The following is a 20,855-nucleotide window of genomic DNA, read 5'->3' as shown; positions in this document are numbered from 1 at the left end:
TCCATTACCTTTAGTAGGTAGTCTTGGTATGGATTTAAGAAGACATAGAAATTACCTTTATCTTTGTGATTATCTCAAGCTGAAAATCATGCCCCATCACTGATTGTTTTTTTTTTTTTTTGTTTGCAGTACATTATGGTTCTTATACTGCTGCTAGTTCCAATGAAGGACTCACTACTCAAGTTTTGGGATAGTGTCAGCGGAATCTCTTCAGCACAAGCATCTTTGGAAAGGCTGAGAGTAAGTTATTTGCACATGAGAACTATTTTGTTTTCCACAATTACAGTAGCTCTAGGAAGATGCCTAACACAGATGAAAGATTGTAGAGTTTAATTACAGGAATGGGCAATAATGAATATTTGATAGTAGGTTCTTCTGGAATGGAAACAACAATTACAAAGAGACAGCTTAATGTTGAGTGTTCACAAGTCCCACTACATGGCATGTAATATATCGGATGCCCCCAGAAGATCCTATTAACGTCAATGGGCAACAAGTCACCAAGTGTGACCAATGTGGGTAAACCGACCGACCGACAGACTTGGGGGTGATGATTACTTTTGTTTTGTTTTGTTTTGTTTACCGAGCGAGGCAAGCAGCTATGAGCTTGCACTCAGGAGACAATGGGTTCAAACCCCACTGTTGGCAGCCCTGAAGATGGTTTTCCGTGGTTTCCCATTTTCACACTGTTCAAATTCTGGGGCTGTAACTTTAATTAAGGCCATGATCACTTCCTTCCCACTTCTAGCCCTTTCCTACCCCATAGTCACCACAAGACCTATCTGTGTTGATATGACGTAAGGGGACGTAAGGGGCCGATGACCTTCGATGTTAGGCCCCTTAAAACAACAAGCATCATCATCATCGATATGACGTAAAGCCAAATGTAAATGTTATCTTTTTTTTTTTTTACATCCTAACTATTGTATTCCTGCTACCTAACAACAATCACATAGCTCTACACATTTCACAGGGAATGTTAAGCAGAACACTTCCATTGGAGCCACATGGTTTATAAATGCTTCTCATCTCCATAATGACTCACTCACTAGCTGTGTTTTTTTCACAATAGATGCTTAGACCTATCATCATATGGATGGCAAAAATGTTGCTAATTTTCTGATAGGTTTAATTGAAGGTACATTTGGACTTCCTCATAGATTTTCAACTTAAGTCATGTAGAGCAGAACCCATAGTATTCGTATGAGGAGTTTCTGTTCAAACGGTGCTATTTCCACTTCCAAAAATTAATCAGTATTTTGTACATATGAATTACAGTAGTTGAATATTATTGATTACCATTAGCAATTCAGACCAGGAAGACATAATTCGTTAAAAGTTGTACCAAACCCGATCATAGGTACGTTCCATGTACTTTTATTTTACATTCCTTGTGCTTTTCCCACAACTTTCTTAAGGTGGAGATATCACCTTTTGAACAGACACTGCTCAGCTGATCAAGTTTTGTTATGGTCATTGTTCCTTTACAGCTTTCCTTCCAGCATCATAATGTTAATGGGTTTTATCTCCTACTAACTACACTTTTATAGTTTTCGGAGACACCAAGGTACAGGAATTTTGTCCCACAGGAATTCTCTTACATGCTGGTAAATCTTCCAACCCAGGCTGACATATTTCAGGACTTTCAAATACCACCGGACTGGGCTAGGATCTAACCTGCCAACTTAGGCTCACGAACCCATGCCTTAATTATTTGAGTCACTCAGCCTGGCCCTTCAAAAATTTTCTAAGCAGTTGTCTTACGGTAACAACCAGGGGCGGTGTGTGGTATTGTTGCAGGGTTGTACAACTCCCAATAATTTTGCACTTCCTTTGTCATCTCTTCTAACGTTTTAGTTTAATAAACCTAACATGTGTTCGAAAACATGTTAAAATCAACCATCTTCGGTTGTTCACTGTACTAATGCTTCGTAACGGACCAACAAATGCTGCTGGCTTCAAATCAGACTCAGGGGGTTTGCTTTCCTACGGCATCTCCCGAGCGGACAGCGCGGCGCAGTGTACCTCAGCAGGGACGAGCCTAAGCCTGCATAGCATCAGGTAGCATGCTCACAAGTATCAGTCTCAGGGAGTTGCACGAGACTAACAAGTCCCCTACCGAGAAACAGTTCCAAATGTCCCCGTTAGATTGTGCCACTCTGCAGAGATTATTTCATTCCTACTTTCTCTCCTCTCGCAAAAGTAGGTAATTTATTTCCAGTTTTTAAATTTACAAATTTAATTTACATTGCACCGACGCAGATAGCTCTTACGGCAACGATAGGATAGGAAAGGGCTAGGAGTTGGAAGGAATAGACCATGGCCTTAATTAAGGTACAGCCACAACATTTATCTGGTGTGAAAATGGGAAACCGCAGAAAACCATCTTCAGGGCTTCCGACAGTGGTGCTCCAACCCACTATACCCCGAACGCAAGCTCACAGCTCCGTGACCCTAACCGCATGGCCAACTTTCTGGGTAATTTCTTTTCCATGCCATACAAGACCACCCACAACATTACCAACATCTTGCTTCAATGAAGAACAGGGCGGCAGTTTTTCAATTCAAGTGAGGCAGAAATAACTGTGCCAGGCTAAGTGGCTCAGACAGTTGAGGCACTGGCCTTCTGACCCCAACGTGGCAGTTTCGATCCTGGCTCAGTCTGGTGGTATTTGAAGGTGCTCAAATACGTCAGCCTCATGTCAGTATATTTACTGGCATGTAAAGGAACTCTGGCACCTCGGCGTCTCCGAAAACCGTAAAAAGTTGTTAGTGGGACGTAAAGCCAATAACATTATTATTAAGAATAACTGTAGTTACAGTGTATAATTAGCCTCTTATTTCCTGGGTTGTAATTGCCAGATATATTACAGTTTTAGTAGTAATGTAGTTCATTATTTAACGATAATAGAGTTTCTTATTATTTCTGTATGCTATAAAAATGTTACACTGAAAATTTTGGTGCAACACCCAGTTTCAGAGACCACCAGCCACCACTGGTAACAGCATTTAACTATCTTGTGATGTCAGAGCATTTTTATCAAGCTCTGAGCTTACTTGTAAGAAACAGAGTGGCAGAGAGGTGGAAAGAAAAGTCATTATGTTAAAATCAGTGGAGATATTCAGTATCACAAACTACTTCTAGTGAATAAAGTAATATTGATTAATCAGATGAATACTGAGAATGGAAATTAATCTGAAATATTTATGTCAATTAAGTTGAGGTGAGAGGCCCTATGTTCCACCTGGAATTAAAGGAAGTAATTATTTATTTATTTATTTATTTATTTACAGAGTTTACACCCACATGGGAGCATTACAAGATATTAGAATCATTCCATATTGACGGTTTTCACTTTACAATGGTGAAAAATGAGAGTATCCTCCTATTCAATACATCATATATTCCGTCATTAGACGGAGCAAACAAATTCAAACATGTTTCGGCTTGCTTGAGCCATCTTCAGTGAAAAAATTAGGGGGGTTGGAATAATTTACATAATATAAGTTGAAAAAATGCTAAAAAACATAATGAAAGAGCAAATGAAAAAACAAACAAAAGAGAGCCTAGAGGGAAACAAAATTAGTAAAAATATACAATATTTACATCAATATGCAGAGCAAAAAACAACTTATTGCGACAAAATTCAGTGAAAACAGGTGTTAATTTAAAATAATAATTGAAACTAAAAACTGCGTTAACCTAAGAAACAAGGGAATGAGAAAACAAATGATGCAGATGGAAATGAATAATAGTAGCACATGGTGAGGTTGTGGACCTCATAGTTTACAAATTATTGGTTTAGTAAAAATGACAAAACAGTTTGAAATTGCTGTCAATATCATCCTAGTAGAAACCCATCACATCAAATTGGTCAGGAGGAGAGCGGGAGCAAACATTTTTGAGAAACCAAGCCTGATATAACCTGCAGGCGAAAAGCCTGTGACAATGAGAAAAAAACACCAATGAAATTTAATTAATTTTTGCTAATTTTGTTTCCGTCTTGGCTCTCTTTTGGTTTTTTTCATTTGCTCTTTCATTATGTTTTTTAGCATTTTTTCAACTTATATTATGTAAATTATTCCAACCCCCTAATTTTTTCACTGAAGATGGCTCAAGTGAGCCGAAACATGTTTGAATTTGTTTGCTCTGTCTAATGACGGAATATATGATGTATTGAATAGGAGGATACTCTCACTTTTCCACATTGGAGCACTTAAATCAGACTACAACAAATTTGTCTTCCTTTTCTTCTCCCAAAAAGTCTTGAGTCTGGTTGACCTGGCTGCCCTCTCCGCATCCGTTATAACATATTGTTTCCTCTGTACAGTGGTCAGAGGAAGCCTGATGCATTTATTCTTCAAATTACTTTTCTCGCCTCTGTTTTCTGTGGTTTGCATGGTAATATGCAACTCCTCCAAATCACTTTGGACTTGTTTAAACCAATTGTTTTTTTATTTATTATTCCAAAAGTAATTAAATAATTGTTTTAAAACTCTGTTATCACTTAGTCGAAATATATGACAAAAAAAGGCAATTCTTTTTCTCATCGTGTCTGTGATGGACTCACTTTCCCGATAGATAACCTCATTCGGCAACAATCTCCACTGTCCATCCACCTGATGTTTCTTGTTTATGATCGTCCTGAGTATCCTTCGATCAACTCGTTGTAAGCGTTCTGTTGTTGATCTAGTATTGAGTTTAAATAATGTTTCACAAGCATAAGTTGCTTCTGGTTTAATAACAGACTTATAATGCCTAAATTTAGCATTAATCGAATGAAATTTCTTTTTGTATGCAGGCCAAGTTATCCGTTGTGCCTGCTTCACTTTATATATTCTGCTCTCTATTGATGGTTTTTCATTGCAATTCCAAGTGAGATTTTCACCCAAATATTTAAATGTACTTACAATTTCAATTTGTTTATTATTATTTAATAATAGCTCTGAATTTAAAGTTCTGAAAGTAGGCATTATTTTTGTTTTATCATACGAAATTTGCAATCCAACTTTTTTTGCTACATTTGCAAGTTCTTCCAATTGAACTTTAGCCACTTCGAAACCATTTGCCAGTATCGCAAGATCATCCACGAATGCCAAGCAATTTAGTTTGATATTTTTTCCAATTTTGACTTTTGGAGGACATACCTTAGTCCACTCTCGCATGACCTTTTCCAATACACAATTGAACAATAATGGCCAAAGTCCATCTTCCTGGCGGAGGCCTGTTGTAATTGCAAATGATTTAGATAACTCATTTCTGAATCTAACTTTAGATTGAGTATTCTTAAGAGTCAAACCAATCAGGCTAATAAGTTTGGAATGTAGACCAAATTCCTGAAGGACATTCAACAGTGATTCACGATGTATACTATCACACACCTTTTGAAAATCAACAAACATAATAACTAAATTTTTGTTTCTAGATCTATCATGTTTCATAATCCATTTTAAACTGATGATTTGGTCAGGGCAGCTTCTTCCTGGACGAAATCCACCTTGATATTCCCCTAGTTCACAGTCAAGATGTCCCTGTATTCTGTTATAGATAATCTTAGATAAAATCTTATATGTAATATCCAATAATGATACTCCCCGATAATTATTTGGATCAGATCTATCACCCTTTTTATGCAATGGTTGAATTATTGCCATATTCCACTCTTCAGGCATTGTAGCAGTATTCCAAATATCTATAAGATGTTTATGTAGATTCTGAACGGTTTGGTCATTAGCATTCTTCCATACCTCTGCGACGATTTGGTTCTCTCCCGGTGCTTTATAATTTTAAGGGAATCAATTGCTGCTCGTACTTCATTATAAACGGGCGGTGTAACCTTTTCTAAAGGTATCCTATTTTTTGGATGTGTGTCATATTGCAGATATTCTGAAGGTTCCTCACTGTTAAGTTCTCAAAGTATCTAGCTAAAATTTCCGCATTATCTTGATTAGTATGTGCCTGTTTTCCATTAGTATCTCTCATTAGGAGTGTTGGGGGAGTATAATTAGTTTGGTATTGCCAAAATGTTTTATAGTAATCTCTTGTCTTATGTTGAGTAAATGCTTCGTCAATAGAGTGTAACATCTCCGTGTGATAATTTCTTTTAACCCTTCGGATGATTTTAGCCGTAGGTCGTCTAGCAGTAACAAGTTCTTCGCGTGACTGTTCTGTTTTCCGTTGTTGATCAATCAACCATGCCTTGTGTCGGTGTTGAATCGCTGCATCGCACTCCTCATTCCACCAAGCATGTTTTTTTCTCTTTTTAACGGGAGCGTTTTCCTCAGCAATGGTTTTTAGCTTGTTAATTACCGTTCCCAAATCATCACTTAGGTAGGTTTTAGATTGTTCATAATATAATTTATTATTAATGAGATAGCTAGGGTCATATGTTTTCTTCCTATTACATTTGGAGAGAATGTGTTTCTTTTTTGGAGTTAATTTTATTTTAATTTTGGACAAATAATGATCTGAATCTGTGTCCACTCCACGGAGGACCCTCACATTGTAAATTTCCTTATGATAGTTCTTATCCATAGCTACATGATCAATTTGTAACTCCCCTAATTTAACATTAGGGCACTTCCAAGTCATCAGTTTATGTGGTCGTCGTTTGAATCGTTTGGTTTCCAAAAGTAGCCCATGATCAATACAAAGATCGATCAATCTCTGACCATTCCTGTTAGTTAGATGATGAGCTGGCCACTTACCTACTACGTTACGAAACTTTTTCTCACGGCCTATTAACATTGAAATCGCCAAGCATGATTTTAATATGGTTATCGGAAATGGATGATAGTAGTTGGTCTAGTTCTTCCCAAAATTTGTCTGTCTTTTCCCTGTTGGTCCTGTTTTTTTCATTCGTTGGAGCATGGACGTGTGCATGTGGAGCATGTGTACGTTTTATTTTCTACTTTGATTGTCATCAATGCTGTTCGGGGGGAGGTGGAAGAAAAATCTTCAATTGAATCTAAGATACTAGTATGAACCAAAAAGCCGACTCCAAACTGAGGAACACTCTTTAGTACTCTTTCACCTGGGGGACCCTTGTATAGGCGATATCCCCCGACTCAAGGGGGTCTTGATCCGTATTACGCAATTCTTGAAGAGCAGTTATCAGTATCTTATGTTGATCTAAGACGTCTGTGAGATGGTTTTTTTTTGCCCACTTTCATTAATGAATTTATGTTCACTGTAGCGAAATATGAGAACTGTCCTGATTTATTAAATTTAAGTTTCCTCTTGATCGGATGGGTCTGCATGTTGTTTAAGGGGTTGCAGGCGCTACGACTCGCCTTGGTCTTCCATGTGACACCCCACCATATCCGAATGGTGTCTTTGTTTGGATCTGATGATCGTGTGTATCCAAACCAGTGGATATTTCATTAGAAGACTAATCATAATAGGCTGATTATCTGATCAATGATCAATACATTTCTGACCGAAGTCAGGGCTTACAATGCCAGATGTGATCTGGCAAGGTGATGAATGGTGAATGATGGATGATGAAAGATGAATTGTGAAGAAGGCGTTTTGCCTTATTTCATCCTAGTTGTTCAGGACTGGGAGTAGGCATTTCCTCCATACCATATATAAATAAGTTGAGGTGATGATAATTCCACATACATATACAAACATGCCATTTCATTTCCAATCAATCAGTCATTCAATCAATTGGTCAGTTGATCAATGAAATCAATGAGTCATTTCTTCAAATAGGGTAATTTCCCTTGTGGTGAAAGTAAAATACTATGCACAAATGAAAATATCTTACAAATATCAATTACAATAAAATAGATTTTTTTGTTATGCACTAGTTTATAGCAATTAGACTAGAACTGGAGGTCCTGCAGTTACGACCACAGTATTTTTTTTACAATCGTCTTTACATCGCCGCACCGACACAAATAGGTCTTATGGCGACTATGGGATAGGAAAGGGCTAGGAGTGAGAAGGAAGTGACTGTGGCCTTAATTAAGGTACAGCCCCGGCATGTGCCTGGTGTGAAAATAGGAAATCATGAAAAACCATCTTCACGGCTGCCAACAGTGGTGTTCGAACCCACTATCTCCGGAATGCAAGCCCATAGCTACGTAACCCAAACCACACAGCCACTTCCTCGGTGATCACAATTTATGAGTCATGTAAAACTACAAGCTTGCTTGCTCTAACCAATTGAGATTTGGAAAGTTGAATAATAATTTCCTTCTTCTCCCTCCTCAATTATTGCAATAACATGCAATAGTAAACCACATCATAAACCATTTAATTTCAAATCAATGTAAACATTTTTTGTATTAACATTCAACACAAAACAAGGCTCTTCCATGACTATGATATATGATTTACTTAGCTAGGTAGACTGTCTTTTTCTGGATTTTTCTTGCCATGAATTTATATTAATTTAAGAGAAAGAGAGATCGTGGATCAAGAAATGAAAGATTATTTTCCCATATTTTTCAGAATGTATTGCTGTTGGATAAATCAAAGCAGTCCACCGAGAAACCAATGAACCGCTTAGTTGCTGTTGCTGTTTCCAATGCCAACTTTGTACTGAAATCTAATAATGTACTCTGTAATCAATACGATAATGAAAATTGCTTCAGCTGCAGGTAAATCCTAATTAAAATTTATCTTATTTGTAGAGTATTTGATGAAACTGAAATCATCAATCTGTCAATGTATGTGATGAAGCAGAGAGTGAATTCATTAGGCTTATCTATGTATTTCTTTTATTAGTAGCTCTGTACAAATAATCTATGATCAGAATAATCCTTTGATATCCTTAACAATTCCAGGAAGTGTTCAACACGTTCATATGAATTAGAGAAGGATGAAGAGTTGGAAATGCAAGATAAAACACTGCTGACAAATATCTCCTTCTCAGCACCAAAAGTAAGTAACATTTAATTCCTACTTTCTTTTTATTCTTTCAATAATATGATGTGTAATTTATATACTGATGTTGAGATTATTACAAAATAATTTTTCAGTCATTTCATTCATTTATTTAGCTTCCACAGACTGTACAATTACATACAAAATATGCCAGCAGTATAGAAATTGCTAAGTGATTTATTAACATTAGCAATAATGTATGCACAATGATGAACTCTTTGTAATAAACAAATACTTCAACATTAGAATAACAACAGCACCACCACCATCACCAGCAACAACAGTAACAGCAACAATGATTGACGTGGTAGGCAGTGATGGGAAGAGTACAAGAAAAAAGTAATTAGGCTGAATTACAGTTACCTGAGAAATATTTTACACCATTACAATTTACTTTTTCAACAAGAAATCAGTAGGGAAACGATTTTAAGGTGGAAAGTATGGTCAGAAAGGGGGCAAAAAGATTCTTAAAATACATACAAAAAGGTGCAAAAAAGGTGTTGACAAAATAATTTTATTAAGGTTTAAATGAGTTACATGAACTTTATTTATCACACTTACTCGATTCTAATAATTAATCAAAATGTTATATTGGATTAAGCAAAATATTTCAAAGTTTTTGACAGTTAAGTCGCTGGCACTTTGAGCTCAGTAGATCCTTATACAGCGAGAAACTCATCTCGACATCTTCAGAAACCAATGGAGCATATCTTGTCAGTACACGTAAAGGGAGTTCAGTCAAAGTTACAAAGGTTCCCACATGTGGATTGTTCTTCAAATTTAATTTGAATTTGTCTTTAGCAAATCTGTTGGGATTATCTCTAACTTCTTCCACTGTTCCTCCTCCATATCTCCTTCCTAACCTTCGACATGATTTTGTGTTGTGAAAAATATGCTTTGGTCTTGGACTGATAAAACACTAACATGGTCAACCAAAGAGTACACTTTAGATAGGTGGAACTTTTAAATTCATGCCAGTACTAACTGAACTTAGTTTAAACTGTTGCAACATCATTGTATAAATTTGAATTTGATTCACAGCTGTAGATTGGCCATTCTTGCTGAGTTTGGCCATTGTTGCTGGGATATAAATGACTGGTGGTTTCCATAAATTATATTTTAATATTATTTTATTGACTAGTGTTGAGTTCTGATCAAACAAAATATTAAACGTCTGTTCAAAAAAGGAAAAAAGTCCAATATTTTAAAAATGCAGATAAAAATGGGGTGGAAATGTGTTGAAACATAAAATAGAAGGGAAAAGGTGGCAAAATATAGAAACCTTACAAAAAAGGTGTAAAAGTGCAATAAACTTTGTTCCTTTTGCTTTATTTCTTGTCCCCCACATACATATATTGACTTATTTGTATGGAAATAGCTATAATTTTAAAAAGGTTCTGCACCTTAAAATCTTTTCACTAGTAATCAGTAAAACTACAATTACTTTACAGAACGTTAGTCTTACAGAAATCACTGACTTTTTCTCACATAGGGCTGGAATAATGCAAGGAAAAGGTATCACTTCATCTTGGAACTTTGCAAAATTATGTTTTCCCATCATTTTTATTTTAGTTAATGACTTCTAGTGTTTCAAATAATTTGCCATTTACACTAGAATCCCATTAATCTGAACCCCATTAATCTGAAAGTTCAGTTAATCTGAAAAGAAATATTCAGTTGTTTTTTTAAATTCTCCTTATTGAAATGAAAGAACATATTATAGAATGAAGATTTACTTGCATTTTATTAGTCATATTTTACTAGAATAACTTAATATAAACATAAGTACAGATTATAAACCATCAATCACTGGTCATTTATCTTTACAAAGTCTGTTAGTTTCTTTTGCCATAGTGTTTGGAACCAACTCAAAGATGCAGTGTTAACCCAGCTTCTCATAAACATCACATCAGTGGGCATAGCAGCGGAGTGTTGCTCGACGTAGTGTACGGCAAGTTCTAAGGCGGCCGCGGTATCTGAATAAGACACTAGCTGTTCATTGTGGTCCTCTTCATCATCACTCTATTCCTCATCAACTCCAGATTCTTTCTCCACCATAGCTACAATTTCTTGGTCTGTTTGTAATTGATGACAGTCAGCTTCCATCCACTCACTATTAAATAAACATCACAAGCAGCTCTTCTCATCCTGGGCACAATGCAAAAGTGTAAACCGTTACCGTATTTTAGCAGTTTAAGGAGACAAGTTTTAACCTAGTTTTAGTCGTTTTCTCCTCTATGGGTTCTTAACTACCCTACTGTAATTTTATACAGTATTTTATTAATGTAATTGCTAAAGAATGGACATTTCAAATTACAGTATGTACTGTACTGTAATGTAGAAACTATTTTCCTCAGACGGTTGAGGCGCTGGCCTTCTGACCCCAACTTGGCAGGTTCGATCCTGGCTCAGTCCGATGGTATTTGAAGGTGCTCAAATATGTCAGCCTGGTGTAAATAGATTTACTGGCATGTTAAAGAAATCCTGTGTGAGAAAATCCCAGCACCTAGGCGTCTCTGGAAACTGTAAAAGTAGTTAGCAGGACGTAAAAACAATAACATTATTATTAGAAAATATTTTCCAGTTAATCCGAAAATTTCGTAATCTGAACAGACTCTGGTCCCAATTAGTTCAGATTAATGAGAATATACTGTACTTTGAAAATAAATGAATTGGTTGTTAAGATTCTCATCTCTAAAACTTGACGTCTTTGGGGGAAAAGTACATCTTTGCACTTATTGGAAAGGCATCCTTCAGGGCTACTTGAAGGAATACTTGTTGTTAATTTTAAGAGCATTGTTTTTATAAATATGATATATCTTTGAAGGTTGTGAAGAGGTAAGAGAGTACATCACTCAGAACTGCTGAAGTTACTGGTTCTGCTGTAGTAGAACTGAAAAAAATTATCTTCGTCATCATCATTATTTTTTTCCTGCTTTTGCTTCCATGCGATTTATATGTTACTAGAATGTAACAATTACAGTTTTATAATTACATATTGTAAAAAGTAATGATTACAAGTAAAAATTACCAAGTATGTAATCATTAAAAGTAATTTGATTACTTTTACTCAATTACTTCCCAACTCTAATTGTAGGGAAAGGGTGATAAACTTAAAGGAGATAATTACCGGACAGTCAGCTTGACGTGTGTTGCACGTAAGCTCTGGGAAAGCATTAGTAGATGAATAAGCTTGAATGGAGCTGTTAAAGGTAGGAAAGTTTATAATCTGAAGATAAGTTGGAATTCAAGAGGAGAAATTGAAGCAAACATTCTTTTATAGGAAGAGAAATTTGGGAATGGAATAATTTATCAAGGAAAATGTTCAATAAATTTCCAACCCCAAAGAAAAGAAAAAGAAAACATAAAGTGAAGACTTGAAAATTAGAAGAAACCAGGCTGAAGGAAGAATATAAAATAAGGATACAGAGACACTTACCAAAAGGGGAAAAGAATACACTAGAAGAAGAATAGAAAATTTTTAAAGATACTTTGGTGGGTGAAGCTAAAGACCTATGTGGAGTAATAGGATCGACCATGAAAGGAAAAGAGACACCTTGGTGGAATGACAGAGTCAGACTGGCTATAAAAGAGAGAAATTGGGCAAGAAAGATGCTAGACAAAGAAAAGAAAAGAGATGCACAATATCCAGGTGGCCAAGAAATGACTAAACTACAGGAACTCTACAGGGAATAAAAACTTACAGCTAAGAGGATAGTAAGAGAAGAGAAGAGAAAGAGAAAAAATGAAATGAGTTTGTGGAAAAGTTGGAAGAGGACAACAGAGGAAACAAGAAACTTCTTTACAGAGTAATTAAAAACAAGCAAAATAACCTAGAAGACATCAAGGTAATGAAATGAAATGGCGTATGGCTTTTAGTGCCGGGAGTGTCCAAGGATAAGTTCGGCTCGCCAGGTGCAGGTCTTTTGATTTGACTCCCGTAGACGACCTGCACGTTGTGATGAGGATGAAATGATGATGAAGACGACACATACACCCAGCCCCCTTGCCAGAGAAATTAACCAATGATGGTTAAAATTTCCAACCCTGCCGGGAATCGAACCCGGGACCCCTGTGACCAAACGCAGCACACTAACCATTTAGCCATGGAGCCGGACATCAAGGTAATAGAGCAGGACAATGGATCAGTAGTACGAGAGGAAGATGGAATCAGGAGAGAATTAAAGACCTTCTTTGACAAACACCTGAATGGAGAGGCATCAAATGTAATTCAAAACAGAGAAGAATCTGGAAAAAGTGAAGATACCAGTAAAAATATGGAGCCACCAATCACATGGCTGGAAATAGAGAAGATCATTAAAAGTTTGAAGAAAGGGAAAGCTGTAGGAATAGATGAGTGAATTGTGGACATGTTGAGAGCAGGAGGAACCCCAGCAATCCAATGGCTATATAGACTCCTAAATGTAGTATGGCAGCAAAATACCATCCCAGAAGACTGGACGAAAGATATAATTGTACCTACATTCAAGAAAGGCAGCAGACAGAAATGTACCAACTACTGTGGCATCACTCTACTCTCTCATGGACTAAAAATTCTGGAAAAAATTATAGAGGATAGATTACGAGAAACTGTAGAACCACTTTTAGTAGAGGAACAATATGGCTTTAGGCCTGGAAGATCAACAACAGATCTTATATTTGCTGTCAGGATGCTAATGTAAAAACATTGCGAAAAAGAGAAGCCTTAAAAACTACTGTTCCTTGATGTCGAAAAGGCCTATGACAGCATACCAAGGGAGCTTATTTGGGAGTGCCTGAGAAAGCTCAAAGTTCGAGACAGTCTAATTTCAAAAGTTAAGGTGCTTTACGAGAAAACCAGAAGCTGTGTACAAGTCGGTTCTGGACTGTCAGACTGGTTTGAGACAAAAAGGGGAGTACAACAAGGTAGTGCTTTGTCATCGAAACCAACTTTCAACCTATTAGGTCGTGTTACATACATTTAGTACGTGTTGAAAGGATGTTAAGTACAGAACAAAAATGGCCAACCAGACACCAGTGGGATCCGAACCCACAACCTCCCGATTTCGCATTGGTTGCTCTGCCAATTGAGCTATGGTGGCCTAGGCCATCTTTGTTTTGTTGGAAAGGTTCTAAGCTACAGGTCTGGCTCTACTGCCATCACACTGTAGAGTGCGTGTAAGTCGCCCGTTGAGGGCCAAGTCAATGAATATTGAATTTTCACGACCACATTGTAATCGAAACCAAGTTTCAACCTATTAGGTCATGTTACGTACATTTAGTACGTGTTGAAGGGATGTTAAGTACAGAACAAAAATGGCCAACCAGACATCAGTGGGATCCGAACCCACAACCTCCTGATTTCGCGTCGGTTGCTCTACCAATTGAGCTATGGTGGCCTAGGCCATCTTTGTTCTGTTGGAAAGGATCTAAGCTACAGGTCTGGCACTACTGCCATCACACTGTAGAATGCGTGTAAGTCACCCGTTGAGGGCCAAGTCAATGAATATTGAATTTTCATGACCACATTGTAATCGAAACCGACTTTCAACCTATTAGGTCGTGTTACATACATTTAGTACGTGTTGAAGGGATGTTAAGTACAGAACAAAAATGGCCAACCCGACACCAGTGGGATCCGAACCCACAACCTCCTTACTCCAGAAGATCCAAAAGGCAAGACTGAAGTGGTTTGGTCTTGTGAAAAGAATGAGAAGTGCTTTTTCGCCTCTTTATTTATCATTGTAATGGATACCATATTAAAGGCACTAAAAGAAAAGGGGCAACAAGACTTAAAAGCATTTGCATTTGCAGATGATGTAGTAATTTGGGGTAACTCAGAGAAAGATGTGGAAGGCTAAAACGGTGGTGTTGAAGGTATAGAAGGGTGACAACCAGCCAGAAATCATGCTAAATGGCACTAAGCTGGACAGTGTCACAGTGTCACAGAATTTAAGTACTTGGGTAGTATAATGTCCAAGGATAACTTAGCTAAATCAGAAGTAAGCAGTCGAATCAGCAAAGCAATACATTTTTACCTCCAAGTAAGACAGCTACTATGGGATAAACAAGTACCACTGAAAACCAAGATGACACTGTATAAATCATACTACACCCCTATCCTCACATACAGCCCGGAAACCACTACATTAACAAGAAGGGACAACTCAAAACTCCAAACAGCAGAAATGGAGTTCCTACGCACAATGATCCAGAAGACCAGGAGGGATAAAATCATGAATGAAAAAGTAGAGAAGACGTAGGACTAGGAAACTCCTTACTCCAGAAGATCCAAAAGGCAAGACTGAAGTGGTTTGGTCATATGAAGAGAATGAGTGCCAATAGGTCTGCAAGAAAGGAGTATGAAAGAGAAATAATGGGAAAGAGACCAGTGGGCAGACCTAGAGAAAAATGGACAGACTTAGTGAGAAGGATGTAGAGGGGAGAGGTCAGGATTGGGAGCGGATTGTAAATGAAGAATGGTTCATGGACCAAACAAAATGGTAGGGGCTCGTATACCACACCTGGGAAACTGGAGTTGGTCAACGATGATAATGATGATGATGATGATGATGATGATGAAATTTCCAAGTTCTTTGAAATTATTTATAAAAGACTAGGTAAACTACTGATAAGGAATATGCCACCTGAGTGACAGTCCTAAATGCAGGTCATCGGTCAGTCGGTCGGTCGTTTTTTTTTTAACATTCATCAAGGGACCATCTTACTGTTTCATATTTGTCCTTGTCTTCTCTTTCTTTTGTTCCCTCCTCCCACACAGACCAGTAATTCTGTTCATCTCAATATGTATTTCTTTTCATGTTCCTATCTCTCTATGCAGTATATGATTTGTTGGAACCCTTTTCTTCTTTTGTCTTTGACCTGTATTCACCTTAATCTTGCCATTTCCTTTCTTTATTTGCCTAACTTTGCCAGATAAAATAAATCATCTCTCTATCTATGATATTCCCCTGCCTGTGATTGCAGAAAATTTAAAACAATCCATCTACTATATTGTCCATGAGTGCTCAAAGAGAGTATTTCCTGGAACTGCCTTTGACTTTGTCAACACTTCAGTGCTTACCATAAAGTGGTTACACAGTCTTAACTTGTCCTTTTCAGAGTTGTTAATGTTCTTTATTTTTTTGTTTTACAAGTGTTTATACTCATAAGATATATAAATACAGTAGAATTCCATTAGTCCGGCATCCAACAGTCCGGAACACCCGATGGTCCGGCACCATTCCAGGATATTTTTATGTTATTATCTCTTAATAACGCTCTCTCCTGAACAATTTGATGCATTATTTGTCAGAACCAATGGAAGTGTATCTTTTATTATTTCAAAGTTAATAGTGCAAATATATCTGATACAGTCCAGTTGTTATGCACTGAGTTACTTAAATATCTTTATCTCTGGAAATATTCAGTCTAGAGGGCTGTGTGTGGGGCCGATGACCTTTGATGTTAGGCCTCTTAAAACAACAAGCAAGTAAGTAGAAGGCTGTGTGCTACACTGAGTACCGGAAAGCCAACCATATGATAAAAAACAAATTTCAAACATTGAATGTTGAGCCACGTTCAAAAACGGATGGGAACATGCCTTGAAAAATTGAAGCGGACAGAAGAAAAGAGATGTTGTAGATGGAAAGACTCTAAATGGTAAAGGAAGACTTACAGAGAAAAACATCGATTAATTCCAGCATTATTATGGAATGGCAATAAGAAACAACACATTTGAAAAGAGGAGTGTGTTATTAAACTAATGATTCTGCTGATCAACATTTTACTGCAAAACCCCGTGTTACAGCTGTTTTCGCTGTACGCCTTAACCTATATCATAGTAAGAGGTACCGCCCGATAGTCTGGCATTTTCGATAGTCCGGCACCGGGCCGGACTATCGGACTTCTACTGTAAATGAATGTGTACACCCATAAGTCACATAAATAAATACCTGTCAGGTGGCCATGATCATTAAGCGCCAGTCTCTGTGTTCTGACACCGTGTTTAACCGGTTCGAATTCTGGTGATGCAAAAAATTTCAACATCAGAATGGTAACTGGCAGGGTAGGAGAAGTGGTGGTATACAATTTCTGATCACTAGATTCCGTGCCAAAATCCTAGATTCAATTCCAAACCTCTGCAGTGTTTGTATGAATTGAGGGCAGTTCATCCATCAGACTGAGTGGTAAAGCTTTGAGCAGGCCCTTGGTGTATTTCAACAGGAGTAGGCTGTGTGCTGAAACTGGGTTTGACCCTCTCCCTAACTCATTACCATAATCATTTCACACTGCAGCGGGTATATTTATGTCTGGTGAAATGTTAACTTCTTATTTCATTTGTCATTGTCAATGTGTCTTCATTTTCTGTCATGGTCCGCATTATAGCCTATGCACTCTCCTCCCTGTAACATTACTTCCTTCCAACAGTTTGCTGCTCTCAACTTCCTGCCACTCAGTGACATTATTCTGTGAAGTGTGGCTGGTTTCAGGTGTTCATCCACCTCAAACATTCAGGAACCCCTTCTCTCTCAATATAAAGGGGAGTTTCTTTTGAATTCAGTCAGTTCTTTTTCTGATGAGTATTCAACTGCATCCTATACTTTAGAAGAGCTTGTTTCTCTTCTTCAGCATGCCTGTTGTCTTATTCGATTTCGTGAGAGGTTGAGAGACTTTCATTTCCATTTTCTTTCCGTCACTTTGTCTCTCTGATTCTATCTTTCTGTGGCCCTTTCTGGCCAACCAATTTTCTTATCATGCTCATTTTATTACATTTTATTATGGGCTTGGACAAGTGTTCGAATATGTGTTACAGTGATAATCCATTTTGAACTTAACATTTCCTTTGGAACTTCCATTAGTGAGTCTCATGCCTGTTTTGAAGCAAGTGCTAAATTCTTTTCACAAATTTAATTTTTATGTCCTTATATATTTCTGCCTTTTTTTTTAATTTTCTAAGCTCTGGTTTAATCTTTTATGATATTACCTCTTCCCTCCCACATTTATATTTCTTCCTTTCTGCATTTTCTATTCTTCTCTGCTCTTGAAATTGTGTTTTGTGTGAGGTTGAGGGAACTCACAATATTTCTCCCCTTTTGTAAAAGAATAATTGTAAACCAAGAAAGGTCAATTATTTTCAAGCTTTACTCAATGTGAGCACAATTCTGTGAAATATCTTTCATTTTAAAAATGTTATTTTAAGGGTTCACACAGTTGAAAATTATATTTAGACAAAATTTCTTATAAAGAAATTACAAAAGCTCAATCCACTTATTCAGTACAGTACATACAGACATTTAATAATAATCCATGTACAGGTCCTCCTTGGAAGGTGAGGTTGGTTCAAAATGAAGCATACAGTCCAGGAAGGAAGTTGTCTTTCACTTCTCCTCTTCATAATCATAATGGATGAAGTTTTAAAAGTGGAAAGGATTCAACAACCAATGCCCTGGTTTTTGCTGATGATGTAATGATATGCGGTGAGATGGAAGCAGAAGTACAAGCTAGACTAGATCTTCGCCATGAAGCTTTTACAATCTTAGGTCTTAAAATCAGCAAAACCAAGACAGTTGGCCTGATGATGAGTAGAAAATTTCCAACTGTTCATCTAAGAATTGGAGATGAGGAGATAGATACTGTAGACAACTTCCAGTACTTAGGTAGTATTTTGTCCTCAGACAATACCATACATCAAGAGAATGCAGAAAGTTTGCAAATCCTATCATGCTAAAAAAAAAATTATTTTTGCTAGTTGCTTTACGTCCACTGACACAGATAGATCTTTTGGCGACAATGGGATAGGAAAGGCCTAGGAATGGGAAGGAAGCGGCCGTGGCCTTAATTAAGGTACAGCTCTAGCATTTTCCTGGTGTGAAAATGAGAAACCACGGAAAACCATATTCAGGGCTGCCGAAAGTGGGGTCGAACCCACTATCTCCCGGATTCGAGCTCACAGCTGCACGCTCCTAACCTCACGGCCAACTCGCCCGGTCATGCTAAAATTAGAAGTGTACCTCTTTGCTGATGATTGCATCATATACCTGGATATAAAGACAGAGGAGGATGAACTATTGCTTCAGCAGGATTTAGATACAATTGAAAAATGGGCGCGTGAAAATCGAATGAAAATTCACAGCAGAAAAAGCAAGATACTGTGTTTCAGTAAAAAGGAAAGACAGGAAAGAGTGGGGGGGAGTGTTGTTGAACTTGATAGTTGTGAGTACTTAGGTGTTACTATTAGAAAAGACTTAAACTGATCAGAGCAAGTGGAAAATGTAGTTGAGAAATCCTGGAGATCTTTACATTTTATTATGTGGAATCTCAAGAAAGCTAATTCTGGTGCCAAAAGTAAAGCTTATAAATGTTTGGTAAGACTGATTCGCGAATATGGTTCTGTGTGCTGGGATCTGTACAGGGTGGGTTTAATAAATTCCCTAGAAAAAGTTCAAAGAAGTGTGATGTGTTTCGTAAATGGGAGTTGGAGGAATACCATTAATTGAGAAAGTCTTGAATCTAGAAGAACTAGAACTTGCATGTGTGATCTTTATATGAGAGCTACACGGGAAGGGCTGCCTGGAGTAGTATTAGGAATAGGTTGGAACCTCCTTCGTACTTATCAAGAAATGATCACAAGCATAAAATTAGGGCCAGAAACCATCATACAGATGTGGGCAAGTTTTCCTTTGTAAACAGGACCATAAGGAATTGAAATAAATTACCTGCAGCAGTCTTTGATAGATTCCCTTTTGGTATCAAGACATTTAAGAAGATCATTAGTGCTAGTGTAAAGTGAAAAGTAAAAGTTGTAAATGACAGACACTGAATTTGTGATTTTCTGCTTGATTTAGAATGTTAAACTAGTAGCAGTTCTTGTTGTAATATTCTCTTTCCATGGAATTGCTTGTTGTTGTTGTTGTTGTTGTTGTTGTTGCTGTTGTTTTAATTTTACTGTATTGTCACTTGTAATGTTAAGCTAATAGTAAGCTCAACCTATAGTATTGTAAGCCATAGTGTTGGGCTCATCATTTGGTAAATAGCACACTCACCAAGATGCATGGCTAGTGCATACCGTGGAGCCCACTGCATAGGCCACTTGGAGCCACAGGCAGTGCCAATGCACTATGAGAGACTTTGTCTCATTTTCAAAAATTGATGCCTGCCTGGCCATCAGATGATAAAGCAATGTCCGTAAAACAATCACTACTGATCTGCATACTTAGCACACTGGGGCGAAACGGTGGCAACGAGGAATGAGTTAGCTGGAAAATTTATAATGTATTGGTATTACACACCACTTAGTTGAGCAGCTCGTCTCCTTTCTCCCTAGTCTTCCCATCCCAAACTTTGCAATATTTTTGTAACACTACTCTTTTTTCAGAAATCACCCAGAAATGGACACCCATTTTATTGCAAAACCAGTGTGTAGTTTTTATATGTATCTTTGTAATGAAATTTCACTTTTGAAAGTGTATTGAGAAAGTTTGACCAAAAGATGGCCAAATATGATAGCCCAAAACATGTCCTAATGTTTTAAAGGACTTTTATTATATACAACACAATAAGTACCGAACAGGTGGACCCATTAATAAAATTCTTTTATAAGAATTAAATCTCTCTACATTATACATATTGTCAATCATGAAATTCATAAGTTGTAAGAAATAAATAAGAAAATGAGCCACAAGGTAGCATGAAAAAGAAAGTAGTAATAGAAGTAATACACAGTTCAAAAAAATTACGGGAACATGTTTTTGAACGTGTACCATGCTCCACAAAACAATACCTCACACCAACTAAACCTTTATTCTTTACAGTTGAGGTATACAAAAGAACATCGATGGATTTGCATTCATTTTCAGAACACAAACGGAAATGTCCAAATAGGGGCAAAAACAAAGTGATAACAGTCCTCCAGGGTGGATTTTTATCACAGCTGGAGAGCTTCAGTATGGTGTATGTCCTCCACAAGCATCTATCACAG

At 37.3% G+C, this 20,855-nt stretch overlaps 1 protein-coding gene across 1 annotated transcript in view; it reads left to right on the top strand.

The window, feature by feature from the left end:
- Positions 1-20,855, top strand: part of LOC136881324 (ATP-binding cassette sub-family C member 12) — a 171,790-nt gene that overhangs the window by 96,790 nt on the left and 54,145 nt on the right. The window contains exons 11-13 of the mRNA XM_067154145.2: positions 130-240; positions 8,462-8,610; positions 8,797-8,893. Coding sequence (XP_067010246.2) covers positions 130-240; positions 8,462-8,610; positions 8,797-8,893 — 357 coding nt within the window. The remainder of the gene's footprint in view (positions 1-129; positions 241-8,461; positions 8,611-8,796; positions 8,894-20,855) is intronic.

The sequence above is a fragment of the Anabrus simplex genome, chromosome 1 (genome assembly GCF_040414725.1).
Source record: "Anabrus simplex isolate iqAnaSimp1 chromosome 1, ASM4041472v1, whole genome shotgun sequence".
NCBI lineage: Eukaryota > Metazoa > Arthropoda > Insecta > Orthoptera > Tettigoniidae > Anabrus > Anabrus simplex.
The sequence above is the reverse complement of the archived record's forward strand: the minus strand, read 5'-3'. Positions and strand labels throughout refer to the sequence as shown.